The 17,860-nt window shown below is 52.1% G+C and overlaps 1 protein-coding gene across 7 annotated transcripts in view; it reads right to left on the bottom strand.

The window, feature by feature from the left end:
- Positions 1 to 14,193, bottom strand: part of ACAP3 (ArfGAP with coiled-coil, ankyrin repeat and PH domains 3) — an 80,621-nt gene extending 66,428 nt beyond the window's left edge. For all 7 annotated transcript variants that reach the window (XR_007207892.1, XR_007207893.1, XM_048326110.1 and 4 more), the window contains exon 1: positions 13,932 to 14,193. Coding sequence is in view for 5 of the 7 variants with exons in the window: in XM_048326110.1 (XP_048182067.1) it covers positions 13,932 to 13,978 (47 nt within the window). In the remaining 2 variants the exon portion in view is untranslated. The remainder of the gene's footprint in view (positions 1 to 13,931) is intronic.
- Positions 14,194 to 17,860: the final 3,667 nt, after the last annotated feature.

The following is a 17,860-nucleotide window of genomic DNA, read 5'->3' on the forward strand; positions in this document are numbered from 1 at the left end:
GTTGATTTTGTGCATTAATATTTAGCAAGAACCTGGCAGTTTTCAGGAGACATGATGGGGTTTTTTATGAACTCTTCTACACACACAAAATTCCCAGTATTTCTTCTCATTTATGTTCAGACTGTAAGAATTTGGAACTGGAATTTAATCAAATATTTGAGTTTACTGAGTGTTTTTCTCCATTGCTACTTCTTGATATCCAGCCCGAGTTCCTGCAGCATCAAGGAGCTACTTGGGGAAGGTCACTGGGATTAGATGACCTCCAGAGGTCTTTTCCAACCTCAGTTACTCCAGGATTTAATGGCTTAAAGATGAAATCCTTCCTGAGCCCTCCTAATGCACTCCTTATGTCATGGATCTCATGGTAACAGGTTTTTCCTTGGGCAACTCCCACCCAAACCTTCCAGGAGCAGCGGAACCTCCCCAGGCCCAGCTCTGGGTGTAAAACAGAGGGGAAAAGCTGCACTGAAGGCACTTCAGTGTTCACCACCCCTCACTGCAGCCCAGAGGGGAAATCCTGACAGAAGTTGCAGCAAATTATTTCCTAATTGTGCTTGAGGAGCTTCCCAGATCTTGGGAGGAAAGGGAAGCAGAGCACCAATGTCAGAGTTCTGCTGAATTTCCACTGCTGGTCTGTCAGGGTGAGTGAAAAGGGGAGTCACAGTAGAAAAGGGATTTGGAGAGGGCAGGTGGCTCTGGCTCCCTCCTCCCCAGAGCCCTGTGGTGGTTTCAGAATGCAGAATTTTGTGCAAATTGTGCTAAAACCAGCAAGGAACAGGAACCTCTGTGGGAGGGAATCAGAGTGGACTTTAAAAATGCTCCATCCTAAGGGCAGAGAGGGGTTCTGCTCTTGTCAGAGCAGTCAGAACTGCCCGTTTCTTGTTTAATTAACACAGTTCTTGTGCCTTTCAGCTCGCTGAGAGTAATTTCTCAGCTCAGATGCTGAGCTGGGCTCTTCCAAGTGATGGATTCTCCCCACGGATCATCTCCTCTGTGTGTTTAATGCTGATGGATGGGCAGAGAACTGACAGGGATCATCTGCTCAGCACCACACAGCAGCTCCCACACCTTGAGCTCACTGCACCATTCCTGCTGAGGGCCAGGAATTTATCTCTGGTTTTCAGCCTGGATGGATCCCCACCTTTCTCTCTGCTCTGAATATTCATTTTTTTGCAGGAGAACAGCACAGCTGCAGGGTTGATTCAGCAGGAGAATTTAGCAGGAGATTTTAGCAAGAGATTTTAGCACCACTTTGAGGAAAGTCCAGTGAGAGATGTAGGCCTGGAACAACAGGGAAGCTGCACAGCCAGCACTGAACACAGGAATATTCTTTTCCTGAACTGAAGAAAGACTCTTTATGTGCCACGAGCCCCCTTAGATGACATTTGTTTGCTTTCTTTGACAAGCAAAATGGACTTATCAAAAAACAACTCGCCTCAAACAGCTCTGTCTTCTCCCCAAGTGACCTTGGTGGCATCCGTTTACCCACAGGGCTGGAGGAGCTCCAGCAGCTTTTGTTGAGACTTCCCCCAGCACACAGAAGAGCTCAGGCTCCCCTCTGCCAGCAGGGATCTCTTTCAGCACTAAAAGCTCTTTATTTCTTTTTTTTCCCCTCCCTCCCCGGGCCTTGGCTGGGAGCTGGAGCTCCCCAACCTCTGGGCTCGCTTTGTTTGGGGCTGAAAAGGCTTTTCCTGTGTCGTGTCCTGCCAAGCCCAGCTGAGCTCCTGCCCTCCCTGGCTGCACAAGAGCTGAGGGACCAACAGGGCAGGTCCCTGCCCCTTCCTCTGCCCTGGCAGAGTTGGGTGGCACTGGGGTGACAAGTGACAATTTGTCACCCTCCCAGAGGTGCCAAATGGATTTTGCTGTGCCCCGGCGCCACGAAACAACCGGGATTATTTCCCAGTGCCACAACCCTTTCCTAAAGGGATGAGAGTTTATGGGGCTGCTGAGGGAGTATGAATAAAAGCCCTAGAACTACTCATCCCTTACTTTTATTTATTCCTCTCAAGGCCTGGGTACAGTCCCAGTTTTCAAGCTCCAGCTTCCCCTCACACCTCTCCCGAGGGAATGTGGCTGTGGAATTAATCCCCATGTGAAAAATCGGTGTCTCTATGATCCAGCTTTGGGGAAGGACATTTTGGAGCGCAGCTGATGGGATTTTCACCAGCTACACGTGGTTTGTGTGCTGTCTGTGACAGACCATCCCTCTGAGGTTCTGAATCATCCTTGCAGGGTGAGGATCTCTGTCCTGCTGCATTTCCAGACCCTGCTCTGCATTCCCAAGCTCACAGAAAAAGCCAAATTGTTGAGGGAAGAGGGAATCATCAGGCAGGAAACAGGGATCAGGGCTTGGAGTAAAATTAAAGCATCCTCTGTGCTGAGTGCTGCAGTCCAGGCGAGGCAGAACAAAGCTGGCATTGTAGGAAGTGGGGCTGAGCAGAGGAAAAGAACTCCAGCACCAAGTCCAGGGGCAGAACAACAGAACTCAGCCCTGCAGGATTCACAGATTTCCATCCTCCACACTGAGGATTCAGCTAAAAACCTCCACTCCTTCATTTCCTGGCATCCCACACGTTTCTCCACCCCCACGGCTCCGAACTGCAGGTGAAAGCTCAGGGAGCCGAGGGAACACAAGCGGAGATGAAAGCCCACGAGCCTGGATGTGCCATCTTCCCAGCCCATCCACACACAAATCCCAGCCTGGAGTTTTCCAGGGTCTCAGCCCTTTTTACTGATTTGGCCTCATCCCACATTTTCATGCTTTATCTCCCGATTCAGATGAGTCAGTGGCACATCAAGAGCTTGTTCCAAACTCCCCAGCTCAATCTGGCTTGGATTCCACTCTGGGAATAAAGGCAGGATGTCCCTCCACAAATGTCACTTTGCTGCCTCCCCGGCCCCCAAACTCCAGGTGGGCAGATCCCTGCAGCTCCAGGAGCGCCAGCAGGAAATCTGGGAATGGGGGAAGTGTGGGAAGTGTGGGGAAGGGGAAAGGAAAAGGGAAAAGGAGGGAAAGGGAGGGAAGGCAGAGGGGCCTCTGGCTCGGTCAGTGCCAGCACAGTGGTGGCTGTTCTGACATCCCGGGGCGAGGTCACGGCGCGGGGACAAATCCTCACTTCCTGCCAAAAGCTGGGTTTATCAGGGAACAAAGGGGGGAGGCTCTGCAGAGAGGCTGAGCTGTGGGAAGCAGCGCTGTGTCCCTGAGCTGGAATGGAGCAGGGACAAGGGACAAGGCTTAGGGGGCTGCTCTTCAGGAGATTCCTGCACTCCCCCAACTCTGCCAAGCTGGCAGGACCCTGGGGATGCCTCAGTAAAGCCTGGCACAACCCCTGGGTGCTGAGAAAGGACTCATCTCTCTGCACACAGGACATTTTATTCCCATAAAATATCCTTTTACCTTATCCAGATGATTCCAAGCCCTGGAAGCACATCTGTATTTACACACACGTTCACACAGGCCGGTGCTGTGAGTAGCAGTATTTCCCAAAGAGAATGGGAATGATTAAGCCCTGCTGGAGAGTGCTGGAGCAGCCTGGGGATGCAGGGAAGGGATTATCTCACTCTCTGATATGATTTAATCTGTTTAGACGGTGCCCCTCGATGCTTATTTAAGGACTGAATGAGCCCTTCGCTCTGGGACGTGCCACCCATGAGCTGTGACATCAGCCCTCTAATCCTCTGGAAGGACGGAATTCCCTGCTCTGCTTCCCAGCCCTTCCCTGGGAATGACCCCGCTGGGATGGGTGGGAGTGTGCACACGGGGGGGTTATCCCACTGTGGGATCACAGAACCCCAGCACGGGAAAGCCCTGAAGGCCGACGAGTCCAAGCTGTGACCAACCCCCACCTTGTCACTGAGTGCCACGTCCAGGCCTTCCTTGGACGCCTCCAAACCTCCCTGGGCAGTTCCAAGGCCTGACCACCCTTTCCATGGAGAAATTCCTCCTGATGTCCACCCTGACCCTCCCCTGGTGCAGCTGAGGCTGTTTCCTCTTCTCCTGTCCCTGCTCCCTGGCTGCATTGTCAGGGAATTGAGGAGAACATGAATTTTTTGAGGAGAACACCCATTTTTCACGTGGGGATTAATTCCACAGCCACATCACAACAGTTCTGTTCCCTCGGGAGAGGTGTCAGGGGAAGCTGGAGCTTGAAAACTGGGACTGTACCCAAGCCTTGAGAGGAATAAATAAAGTAAGGGATGAGTGGTGTGTAGGACTCATTCCCCCTGATCCCTGTTTCCTCTAGGCAAGATCAGTGATGCTGAACTCCATCAGAGCAGCAGAATGTTCTCCCTTCCCTCAAGGAGAGGCCTGGCATGGAGGCAAAGTCAACTTTTCCTGCAGAGGAGGTGAAGCAAGACAAGAACCCGAAGTGTGAGAGGCTCTGTGAACGCCCCACACTGCGTTTGTTTGGTTAACCTCACCTTCAGTGGGTTGAGAACACACCTACAGCCTCTCCAGTCTTCTTTTCCCCTGGTCTTTCCTTCCTATAAATCAGAGTCTCTGAGCTGAATTCTGCCCTTTATAAAAAGAAAGGCCAGAGGAGACAGCAACGTGCAGAAATAAACGGAATTAAAGCCATTTGTGGATGTGCCACTTCAACACAAACCCTCTCCAGAAAGCCAAAACAAGCACCTACCCAGAGAAAAGCCTGGAATCCTTTTCCAGCAGCTTGTGCAGGGGCAATTATCCTGCTTCATTTGCTTCTTTGGGGAGCAGTGAGGAGTAATCAGCTCCTGCAGCACCACGTGGGGCTGGCTCAGGGTTGCCCCGACCCCTGTGGGGTTTTGTGTGCCCGGGGCTGGCAGGACAGACCCTGCACCCACCATGGGCTGGAGCACAGCCAGGTCCTCAGCACAGAGGACTCCTAAATCCTTCCAGAGTGCCCAGCATACCCTGTGCTCTCTCCTAATCTCTTTTCTTGAACCACAACCCCTTTTCCCTCCCCGCCAGCAGCTCCAGCACCAGCAGCAGAACACGGCCCAGGATGTTTTCCCTCGCTGGTGCCCAGCCAGCCACGCTGGGGGCTGTGACTGCTGCCAAGGGCAGCCCTGGCTGGGCTGGGGGCCAGGCTGGCTGCAGCTGGGCATGGATGCAGTGGAGCTGCAGGAAATCAGCCTCCACCCTCCTCACAGGAATAAAATTGTTCATTATCCCAGCGCTGCTGCCTTGTCCTGGGGGTCCTGCAGAGAGGGAGGCTGGCAGACACATCCCAGAAATCATGCCGGGCTGGGAGTTGGACTCCATGATCCCTGTGGGTCCTTTCCAACTTAGTCTGTGATTTAGCCCAAATTCACCCCCAATTCTCTTCTAATTCACCCCCAATTCACCTCTAATTCACCCCCAATTTACCTCCAATTCACCCCCAATTCACCTCTAACTCATCCCCAATTCACCTCTAATTCACCCTCAATTCACCTTTAATTCACCCCCAATTCACCTCTAATTCACCCCAATTCGCCTCTAATTCATCCCAAATTCACCCCTAATTCACCCCCAATTCACCTCTAATTCATCCCAAATTCACCCCAAATTCACCTCTAATTCACCCCCAATTCACCTCTAATTCATCCCAAATTCACCCCTAATTCACCTCTAATTCACCCCCAATTCACCTCTAATTCACCCCTAATTCACCCCCAATTCACCTTTAATTCACCCCCAATTCACCCCAATTCACCTTTAATTCACCCCCAATTCACCTCTAATTCACCCCCAATTCACCTTTAATTCACCCCCAATTCACCTCTAATTCACCCCCAATTCACCTTTAATTCACCCCCAATTCACCTCTAATTCACCCCCAATTCACCTTTAATTCACCCCCAATTCGCCTCTAATTCATCCCCAATTCACCTTTAATTCACCAATTCACCTCTAATCCACCCCCAATTCACCCCAAATTCACCCCTGTGCAGCCTGGAAGATGCCCCCACCTCCCTGGACTTCCAGGTGAGCCCTCCAGTCCCTCCCCACATCCCTGGGATTAAGGAATAAAACTCCCAGTGCTCCAACACCCTCCAGGCCGGGAATTCTGCCCCTCAAATCCTTGCCCATTCCAAGATTTTAACTCTCCAGCGCCCCAAAGAAAGGAAAGCAGCAATCACAAAGCTGATGGCAGGTAAAAACCTCCGTTTTCCCTTTTTCCTCCTTCCCTTCTCCCTCAGAGCCTGGAATTGCTGTCAAAGAGGGAACAAATTCTGCTCCTGGTTCCTTTCCTCACAGGAACACTGGTGCTTTCTGCTTTTTTATCACTTCCTCTCCTCCACCCTCATTTTTACCTTCGATAGGAACCACCTCAACTCTGAGAGCCAACAATCCCTGTGTGGAACAAACACTTGGGAAAGTGCACTCAGGAAGGACTGCAAATGCCTGGAATCAGAATCCAGCCCTGAGAGAGAGGAGAGCTGCAAGCAAACAAGCACAAAAACCCTCAGCCCCAGGGAAACATTTGGTCCTGTCCCCAAAATTCAACCAGGCTTGGACTGCAGGTCCCTTTCAAGGGCTCTTTTCTTTATCCCAGATAACCAAGCTCGTACAGCCAGCAGCAGCCTGGCTTGATTTTAAGCAAAGCCAGAAAAACTCCTGGTTCTGTGGCCTTCCTGCTGCAAAATAATTCATCCTGTGGCTGAAATTTCATCGTGTTATGAAACCAGGCTTTAAAGGGGCCAGCGTCGCTTCTGAACAGCCTGGGATTCCAAAGCTAGAGTTTCCATTCCTCCCTCCCCTCCACAACAGCACTTCAGGACGCTTCCAGCCCAGTTTTGCAGCTTCAGGTTGGTTTTGGGTGCAGGAATTGAAGTGATTTTGCGATCACAGGAAACTGAGGGTGGGAATTGCTGGTGTGAGCTGGGGCCAGGCCATGCTTGGCCTGACAGACTGGGGGACAGCCCAGGGACAGCTGCAGCCAGCCCAAAAAGTCACTCCTGCAGCTCTGCTTACAGCTCCCAGCCTTCCTGCTGTTCCTCCCCTCAAACAATCCAGGGCACAAACGCTTTCCAGCATTCAGCTGTTCCTTGCTAAGCCCTGACACCAAACTGGGAGCCTTCAGCCTCCTTCCCTCTGCTCTGAGCAGCGTGGCCACCCCAGGATGTGTCCTACAAAGCAGGAAACGCTGGGAAAAGGGACTCACAGGATCCCCCAGCGTGTGTTTAATGAACTCTGGAGATGTAATGGAATTTGCAGCGCCCTGATCCCTACATTAGCAGTGCTTTATTCCTTATCCAGCGATTACAGGGCACGGCTGAACTGCCCTACTGACAGTGCAGAACCCTGCAAAAGCCCCCAGATTAACGGGCTGTGTCACTGATAACCCTGAGGGATGCCTGGCACAGCAGAAAAATCCTCCAGGCACAGAGCCTGCCCAAAGTCTGGGCAGTTTTATCTTGAGGGGGGGAAAAAAAATAATTAAAAAATCCTTTTCTGATTGGGGGAGTTGGGATGGATCCCTGAGGTTTTACCTTCCAAACCTGTGAGATACCAAATTAGCACAACTCACAATTCATAGTTATTAAGGAAACTTCTTCCCAAAAATAAGGCATAAAGCAGCTCTTATTTATTCCAAGCCGGATTTCAAGTCAGAACTGTCAAGCTCACCCACGTGCTGACCTGGCCATGCTGCAGTCCCTGGAGGAGCAGGGTTGGGATCCAGGGCCATTAAACAGTGCCAAGACAACCAGCAGAGCACAATTTTCAGGCCATGTGGCCCTCCCCAGTGATCCCCCCTGGATAATTCCACAGCACAGATAATCTGAATCAGCAGCTCTCAGCTTCATCACCTCTGGCTCTCACTGCCCTCTTCCACCACGGGGTTATTGCTATTTTGGGGTTTTTATTTTCCTTTTAGCAAGCTCTGTCATCCCACTTCCGACCCTTTCCCATTCCTTATAGCAGCTGGAAAACCAGCAAGTGGCACAGCTTGGAATCCTGGAGGGTTTGGGCTGGAAGGGACCTTAAAAGTCATCCATTCCCACCCCCTGCCACGGGCAGGGACACCTCCCACTGTCCCAGGGTGCTCCAACCTGGCCTTGGACACTTCCAGGGATGGGGCAGCCACAGCTGCTCTGGGAATTCCATCCCAGCCCCTGACCACCCTCACAGGGAAGAATTCCTTCTGAAAATCCCACCTAAGTCTCCCCTTTTTCAGTTTGACCCCATTACTCCTCGTCCTGTCACCACAGCTCCTAATCTTTGGCTCTTCCAGTGGTTTTGGGACATCCTGAAGGACAAAGCTTATGGATCCTGCCTCTGGAAGGCTTTGAGGGGATGAAGAACAGTCTCACCCTCAGATCCAGGTGACAAATCAGTCAGGATTTCTCCTCACACTCATGGGAAGCAGAAGAAGAGAGAAGAATGTCAGGAGACAAAGGGGATTTTTTTCATCTGTGTGTGGCCAGCAGAGAGACAACAGAGAGGAACAGCTACTGGAAAAGCAAGCAAGGCTTCAGATGAAAAGCAACTGAAAATAAAAAATAAAAAATAAATTTTAAAAGAATTAAAAATAAAAAAATAAAAAATAAAATAAAAGAATTTTTTTTTTTAATTAAAAAAAAAATACTCAGGAACTGCCCCGTTATTTCAAAGTTTGCAGATGTTCTCACTGTGACAAAGCAAGATGTGCCACACAAGTGTTGTTCCAGTAACAAAGACAATCATCCAATTACCAAATAACAAAATAACAAGATTTCCCTTGGCCTTGTGCTGCAGCAGGAAACTCCTGAGCTCCAGCTCCCACAAGCAGCCCTAGAGATGGCATTTCACAGTTTGGAGATGGCATTTCATTGTTTAAAGATGGCATTTCTTTCTTTAATAGCATCCACTGCAAAGTCTGGGCAGTTTTCTCTAGGGGGGGAAAAAAAATATAATTAAAAAATCCTTCTCTGATTTGGTGAGTTGGGATGGATCTCTGAGGTTTTACCTTCCAAAATTTGGGATACCCAATTTAGCCAGCTCACAATTCAGAGTTATTAAGGAAACTGCTGGCCAAAATTAAGGAATAAAGCACCACCTATTTTTTCCAAAGCCAGATTTCAAGTCAGAACTGTCAAATTCTCTCCTAGCAGGGGATTTTCCCTGACTGCAAAGGGAATAAAACCCTTCAGATCTGCCCACAGCACTGCAGGCTGAGGGGCTGCAGCTTTTCCCGAGCACTTCAGGATTCCCAGGGGAATTTTAATGCCAGGGAACCTCAGATTGAGGGGATTTCTGCTTCCAGATATTCCTGTGCTGTGGAGGAAAAACCCCAGAGGCACATGAGGGGCCTGGATTAAGGATGGACCCCACCATCAAACCTGTCCCAGTACAACCCCAGTAAAGCCAGGTTTGGTTCTGTGTTAATGATTTGGGGTCATCTTAAAGTGATGCTGAAAAAGGAAGGCTGGAAAGCAGGAGAGGGAACAAATCCTCACTCACTCCATGGGGAAAGCTTCACCCAAAGACATTTAGGGCTGGATGGACAGGATGGGAGACAGAATCAGGAGAGGGAATAAATCCTCACTCCACAGGGAAAGCTTCCCACAGCATTATTTAGGGTCTGGAAGGACAGGATGGGCAGCTCTAAGTGGTACCACGAGAGGAAGCAACTCCAGGGTGATATTTTTGCTTGGACTTGCCCCTTCCTCAGCCTCTCTGACTTTAGGAGCGCAGGGATGAAGAGATAAGAAATAAATAAAGAGATAAGGAATAGATAGAGAGATAAGAAAGGAAGGGGTAAGAAATAAAGACACGTGTTAGAGTGGATGCAGGTAATTTCAAGCTGCCTTTATGATAATTTCTCCTCTCTCGTGCTGCTGGAGCAGGAGCTGTGCTCATCAGGGGCTGATTCAGGCTCTCTGTGGGTGTCCTGTCAGGTGACTGTCATCAATATTGGGGACCCTGCTTCCTCAAGAAGCCTTGTGCAACAAAAGCCAATTCCAAATCAATGCCAAAATCAATTTGTTACATTGATTTAGCTCAACAGATGAACATCCTTCCTCTGGCCATTCTGTAATTTAAATTTGCTTTTGAGTAGCAAGTTAAGACGTTTGGCTGCCCTCAAACTGTCTGGTGATGGTGTTCAGGGTCAGCTGAACATCACACTGAGGTGTTTTCTGTGGAGGCACTAAAACTGGTTCTGCTGGCTTTAAACTTGTCTAATTCCATCTCTTATCAGACTGAGCTGGATCAGCTTGACTCAGGGTTTTAATTCTTCCCGCTCTGTTTGGAACACCCCAATCAGAGCTAGAAAATATTTCCTAAATGTACTCATTTTTCCACTTCCCTTTCCTCTGGCAAGCGACTTTTTTAATTCCCTGCCTCCTTCCTGGAGCTGGAATTACATCCCTGCACCTTTCCCTGCCTGAGGAGAGCCACAGCAAGGTGCAGACAGTGCCAGACAAAGGTCCCTGCCCATGGCCCTGGCTCTGAGCTCGGCTCCAGGAAATCCTGGGAACGTCTGAACCACAACCAGGAGGGTGGGAGGGGTGGGGGGAGTGGAGCGGGCCCCCCTCAGATCCTCAATCCCAAATCTCCCGTTCCTGCTCAGCAGCACGGAGCTCCCTGGGGCGTGGATGTCCATTCAGGGATGTTTTCACCATCCCACAGGAGCATCCTCAGGAGAAGATTCCAGCAGCTCTGGCTCATCCACACACAGGGAACCCTGACCTCACACCAGGGCTGATTAATCAGCATCATTAATAACAACAATTACAACAGTAATGTCAGTTATGGAAACAAAGGCTGGGCTCCCGCCCTTTGGGGAGTTATCCCTGAGGAATTTGGGGTTTTCTGGGGCCCACAGAGGGAGGGCTGCAGCCAGGCCCAGCCTCTGCCACTTGTTCCTGCTCTTCCCTCATTCCCCCGAGGGTTCCTGGAGCACATGGACAGCCAGGGTGAGCAGTGATGTCACAGAGCCAGGAATGGGTTGGGTTGGGTGGGGGGGACCTTAAAAATCCTCCAGTGCCACCTCCCACTGTCCCAGCTTGCTCCAAGCCCCATCAGCCTGGCCTTGGACACTTCCAGGCTCCTCCATCCCTGGAAATTTTCAGGCTGGATGGACCCACAGCTTCTCTGGGCTTCATTTTTGCCAGAATGAATCAGGGAATCACAAAATACTTCAGGTGGGAAGGGACCTTAAAAACCACCTTGTTCCAACCCCAAAATGATCAGATTTACTCATCTAAGATGTTCGTTAAAGATCTGCAAGGGTCTGGACAGCAGTGAGTCCTTTTTTGCAGCACTCCAGACCACCAGCTTCCCTGAGTGAGTGGGGCAAGCCAGGAAGGTGTTCCTAGATTTCCCAAACTCCTCGTGGGAGATGAAAGCCAGGCTATCTACCGGGGCTGCACTCAGATGTGCAAGAACAGGTCCTTCCAGGTCATTAAATTGTTTACTGCAATTGCAGACACGCCTCTACAAGGTGCCTGGCAGAAATCAGCCTTATCTGCCAAGCTGGAGGTTAGACACATTTAAATTATGAAGTTTAAAACAAAAAGAGACAAGTTCTCCTTGTAGGAACTGGAATTTATAAAGTTGAAAGCAATGAGGGCGTTCTGAGGATGGATTTGACACAGAGTTGGAGGTGATTGCTAATTATCAGGAGATGTTTCATCCGGTGTTTGTTCATCCTGTGTAATTTTTTTTTTTGGGAGGATTTTTTTCCTCCCTGTGTGTGGCAAACAGAAGACAATTTGATTGTTTCAAAGGCTCTCCATGGAGGAGAATAAATCAGCTGGAAAACATGGGGCAAACCTTCTCTGGGAAGTGCAGAGGGGCTCTGTGGGTGCAGCAGGAAAGGGAGGATGATCCCCAGATGGGGAAACCTGCATTCCATTTTTGCCTCTTCCACAAATGGCAAAGGACTTCAATTTTTGCTGTCTCAGTCTCTGTTGAGAACGTGGAGCTTTCTCTCACCTCATTTCCATCTCTATTTCTGTATTTATTGGTATATTTTCCTTTTTTATAGTTGCAATATTTTAGGGACATGCCATGTTCTGTGGGAGAAGTCCTGTCCCTTACACACATCCAAGGATTCCCTTGCATTCCCAACAAATAATTACAACAAAAGAACTAATTAAAGACCTGGAAGGAAGGAAAATACAGGAAGAGGCTGAACCCTGCAGCCTTTGAGAAAGCCTGAATAATTCAAGTCGGTTCTTTTTTTTCCTGCTCACGTCAGGATTTCTCACTATTTGAGGTGTTCTTAGTTTAAATATTCCCCTGCTCCACATATTCCAGCTTATTCCCCATATCCAAGCTTATTCCTCCAGCCCAATCTCTTGTTCTCCCTCAAACAGGCAGACTGTGTCTGGCCATTGGGGAAATAGTTCATAATTCCAGGCTTAAATAAGTGGCTTTTGATAAAGGTCCAAGAGAGTGCTCTGAGAGCTGTTTTGTTTTTATGGACGGAGCAGACAGAGCAGAATGATGCTGCCTGCATGCTAAGAAACTTGGCCCGGAGCCCACACACACGCACACACCACGGGCAAAATAAATAAATAAACACATCAATCAATCCTGACGTCACCAGGAAAAGGGTCACTGCCATTTGGGACGAGACATCTGGACAGTGAAGTCACAGCTCTGGCTGGGTGCCACCGAGCAGTTCACATGCTCAGCAGCACAATGGGATGAAATGACAGGCAAAAAAAGGGGGAAAAAGAGGTGGATAAATCCTTATTGATGCTAAGTGAGCAGAGGATTAAAGCAGGGATTTCGTACCTAATTTTTCCCTGATGGAAAACTCCCGTAATTCCAGCACCAGCCTGGGTAAGACAAAGCTGTCATCTCACCTGACACTGCCCATCACCTGTCAGCACCAGAAAGAGCAGGATTTCCCCACGGAATTAAAATCAAACCACGTGGAGGAGGACCCTTCCCACATTCCCACATGCAGGAATAAACGAGGTGCACTCGCCCAGGTGTTCGTGTTACCTGCAGCTCTCCACAACCACACACAACCAGCCACAAAATGACAAATTTGTCAGCCGAGCCTCAGCCACAGACCACTGCGGCCTTTCTGGACGGAGCCTGCACTCCAAGAAACCATTTTAAAATGCACTTCCAGCTGCTTTTTTTTTTAATTAACAAAAAGATTCTGAGAAGGAACGACACGAAATGTCTGCAGGAAGCAGAGACCCCCTGACACTCCTTCCCCTGCACACGCAGCCAGCCCAAGTTGCTCCTGCAGGCTATTGTCTGTATTTCCCTCAGCCAGACCCAGCGCTGAGGCAGGGAATTGCTCCCTGTGGAAGCTCTGCTGTTCCCTCAATAGCCCAGGACATCCGAGCCCAACCGGACACGAAGGCAGGATGCTCCTGGCCACAATGGAGCATCAGCCCCGGAGCGTGGCGGCTCCTTCTGCTCCAGCCTCGGGCATTTCTGGAGCGGCCTGATGCGGATGCAGCACAGCCAAGCCGGAGTCTTTGTTGTCACAGCCCAGATTCCTTCAAGACCGCTAAAAAAATCCACCCTCCAAGAGATGGGAATGTGACCGCATGGAAAATGAGTGTATTCCTCAGCCCTGGCTCTGCGGGCGGTTCCAATCAGCGGCGCCCGGCTGAGCCCCGCGGGGTGATGCCCGCTCGCCCTGCTCCCAACGGGATCCGGCACCGGCGAGCCCGACAAATCCTAATTTTTCATCTGCCAAGCGTCCGAACGCAGCGGGGGAGGGCGGGATGCGGGAGGGATGAGGGGCACGGGAAGGATGCGGGGTTCAGGACGGTAGGATGTGGGAGGGATGCGGGGCACGGGAGGGCAACGCCTGCGGCCGGAGGCATCCCCGGCTGCCGGCTGAGCGCGCTGGGCCCCGGCTCCAGCCCATCCACCGGCCGGAGGGTGCGGGGCCGGTCCCCGCTTCCCGGGCGCGGCCCCGCGGATCGCGGCCCGGTGGGGCCCTGCCCGTCCCCGCGTCCCCCCCTCGCCACTCCCGGAGCGGCCCCGCCGGCCCTGCGCTTACCGGAACCGGGGCGAGTCCTTGATGCACTCCTCGAACTCCACCGTCATCCTGCCGGCTCGGCCGCGCTGCGCTCAGCGGAGGAAGCGCATCGCCCGCCGGCCCCGAGACGCGCGGGCAGCGCCCGCCCCCCGCCCGCCCGCGGCTCCGGCCCGCCTCCCGCGGCACCGGCACGGAACCGGGTACGGCACCGGCACGGAACCGGGTACGGCACCGGCCCGCCTCCCGCAGCACCGGCACGGAACCGGGTACGGCACCGGCCCGCCTCCCGCGGCACCGGCACGGAACCGGGTACGGCACCGGCACGGAACCGGGTACGGCACCGGCCCGCCTCCCGCAGCACCGGCACGGAACCGGGTACGGCACCGGCACGGAACCGGGTGCGGCCCTGACACGGCACCGGGTACAGCCCAGCTCCGGGTACGGCACCGGCCCGCCTCCCGCAGCACCGACACGGCACTGACACAGAACGGACCCGCCTCCCGTAGTACCGGGTACAGCCCCCGGTACAGCCCTGACGCGGCTCCGATCCGCCTCCCTCAGCACCGACACGGCTCCGGTACAGCACAGACCCGCCTCCCGCAGTACCACGTACAGAACCGGCCCGCCCCCCGTGGCACCGACACGGCACCGATCCGCCTCCCGCAGAGCGGACACGGCACGGACACTGCCCCGACACTGCCCCGACACGGCACCGACACCGAACCGGCCCGCGGTTCCCCCTCCCGGCTGCTCTGGGTGGGTGACATGGGGCGCGTCCCCTCCGCTGAGAACCGCGGGTTCGGTAGGGCTGGGAAGGACCTCTGAGATCCCAGAGTCACGGAATCTTCCGCTGGAGAGAGCTTTAGGATCACCCCCAAACCGCATCACCCAGAGCCATGGCCAGGGGCCTCTTGGGCACCTCCAGGGACGGGGACTCCCCCACCTCCCTGGGCAGCCATGCCAAGGCCTGAGCACCCCAATTTTTTCAGTATCTGATCGGAATCTCCCCTGTCTCAGTTTCCTCTCATCCTCTCACTGCAGTCACAGCAGAATAGGCCAGACCCCACCTCACTCCGCCCTCCTGTCAGGGAGTTGTAAAGTGCTGAGGTCCCCCTGAGCCTCCTCTTCTCAACCCTGACCAAACCCAGCTCCCTCAGCTGTTCCTCAAAAGCCATTTTTAGACCTTTGAGAGCCTCGCTGCCCTTTGCTGGACACGCTCCAGCCCCTCAATGTCCTTTTTAAAGTGAAACCATCGACTCCAACCTGTGGCCCAGCTCCACCATGTCACCCAGACCTGGCACTGAATGCCCCATCCAGTCCTTCCTTCAAAACCTCCAGGGATGGGGACTCCACCACCTCCTTGGGCAGCCCATTCCAGTATCTCACCACCCTTTCTGTGAAGAAAGCTTTGCCTGTTCCTCCTGTTTGGGTGAGGATGGGTGCTCAGAAGACACTCAGGACATGTGGCTCAGGGCTGAGCTGGCTGTGACACCAGCTCAGGTGGATTGTGACAACCCCAAGGGCAGCTGGTCATGCCAGAGAGGAATTTTTGGCTGGAAACATTCCCATCCCTGGAAATATTTGAGGTCAGGGTGAGCAAACTGGCCCGGTGGAAGGTGACCCTGCTCATGGCAGAGTTGGAATAACTGAATTTAAACCTTCCAACCCAAACCATTCCATGATTTCCAGGCAGGACTCCCACCAGGCTGTGTGTGCACTGCAGGAAGAACAAACCCAACCCGACGGTGCAATTCCATACCAGCAGCAGCAGCAGCAGGATTGGCACCAATCCTGTTACTCCCTAATCTAGTTTTTAATTTTCCATAGGCAGTGGATTTGCTGCTGCCAGCAGCCACGGGATAAATCTGCAGGAACTCCTCTGCAATCACCCGGGGAAGGAGCACATCTGGGTTTGTGGGTCCGGCTGAACTGAACCCGTTTGCCACAGGACTGGCAACAAAATGTGGTGTTGCTAAATGAGGCTAATTAGTCCTGATCCTCCACCCACTGAGCACCACAGACACAACAGCAGCAACCACATCGTTCAGTGCAGGTTTTAGATGCACTTTCTGTGAACTGAGAGAAGGGCCTGAACTGGAAATCCCACGTGTTAAGAAAATCCTACATCTCAACTAAAGCCATGAGTGAAACAACAGGCCCAGGGGTGTCTGAACCCGTGACAGATGTCACAAGGAGACCTCACCTCAGCCATGGACAGGAACTGTGATGAAATGAGGTGAAATGAGATGTTTAATGCCATTTTTGTGCACAGATTACAGCCAAAATTCACCTCTAAACCAGGCTTATTTCCATCTGAGTTCCCAGACCTTGATTTGCCGGCCACAGCCAAGAGTGAGAGCAAAAATCTGAGTTATTTAACAGTTATCAGATGCTGGAGTGTTCTGAGGAGTTCAGGGAAAGGAGTTAGCCCTGGCAAACCCCTCGGCCGTGGAGAAGGGGCGAGGTGACCTCTTGTGGCCTCTGTTTTATGTGGTTCCACAGAGGTCAAACCCATCCAATGCTCCTTTTCCATGGTGCTTCCAGCAGGGATGGAAGCAGCTGCTCCTGCCCGCGTGTGTGTGCACAAGGCCAGGGATTAGGAATCACCCTCCTCCCCAAAGCTGAGATTCATCACTTTCATTATCACAGAGTCTGGGTGCCATTGTGTGGCCTGAAAGCCACCTGGATTTTTCCATTCAAAACAGATCTCAGCCTTGCACGAGGGGAATTTTTCTCTCCAGGGATTTTTCTCTCCCTCTCCCAATGAGTTGGATGCCTGTTTGTGCTGGTTTGAGGCTCTTGCCCAGCCAGATATTGCAGTTCAGTGTTTTAGAAAGAGTTTTAAACACAGATTACAGGCATCGAGAACATCTGCAGCCTTTGTGTTTTACCATTATCATGGTTTATTTTTGTCCCTGGAGCTGTTATTTCCCCTCAGCTGTTATTTACACATCTTTCCAGGCTGAAAGTGATGGATGTGGGATTGCCTGGAACGCCTGTGCTGGCAGGATTTGGGTTGGAAGGGACCTTAAAAATCATCCAGTTCCCACCCCCTACCACGGGCAGGGACCTTCCACTGTCCCAGGGTGCTCCTACCTGGCCTTGGACACTTCCAGGAATCCAGGGGCAGCCTCAGCTTCTCTGGGAAATCCATTCCAGGGCCTCACCACCCTCACAGCCAGGAAGGAATTCCCAATATCCCATCTGGCAGTGGGAAGCCATTCCCTGTGTCCTGTCCCTCCAGGCCTTGTCCCCACTCCCTCTCCAGCTCTCCTGGAGCCCCTTTAGGCCCTGGAAGGGACTCTGAGCTCTCTCTGGATCCTTCTCTTCTCCAGGTGAACATTCCCAGCTCTCCCAGCCTGGCTCCAGCCCTTGGAGCATCTCCGTGGCTTCCTCTGGACTCGTTTCAGCAGCTCCACATCCTTGTTGTGCTGGAGGCCCCAGAGCTGGACATAGATATCCATCCCCAAGAAACCTTTTTTTTTGTCCTTGGGAGCTGCATTCCTCCCCTAACCCCTGCATGTTTTGGCATTCCCATCTGCCTCGGGGGACAGCTGGCACCTAACTGATGCTCTGGGAATTGAAACTGAGGAAAAGCCAGCAGTGAGTGAGCACTCTGAGGTAACAACCACAGTTACCGGGCCTGAGGAAGGCAGGGAAAGCAAGGAGCCTCCCCCTCTTGTGGCCCCTACTTGATGTGGTTTCTTAGCTCAAATCAGTATTATTATTAGGTTTGTTTTTTTGTTTTTCTGGGGTTTTTTTAATCCACCGTGTTGCAGGCAGCACAGCTGGAGAGCTGAGGAGCATCCGAGGTGAATCACAGGTTTCCAGAGGGGTTTGATGTACGCACAACATCCCAGAACCCATCAGCACATCCCCAGCTCCCGTGAACACATCCCAGACCTCCAGCAGCCCCCGTGAACACATCCCAGACCTCCAGCAGCCCGTCC

This window comes from Corvus hawaiiensis, chromosome 22 (genome assembly GCF_020740725.1).
Source record: "Corvus hawaiiensis isolate bCorHaw1 chromosome 22, bCorHaw1.pri.cur, whole genome shotgun sequence".
Lineage (NCBI taxonomy): Eukaryota > Metazoa > Chordata > Aves > Passeriformes > Corvidae > Corvus > Corvus hawaiiensis.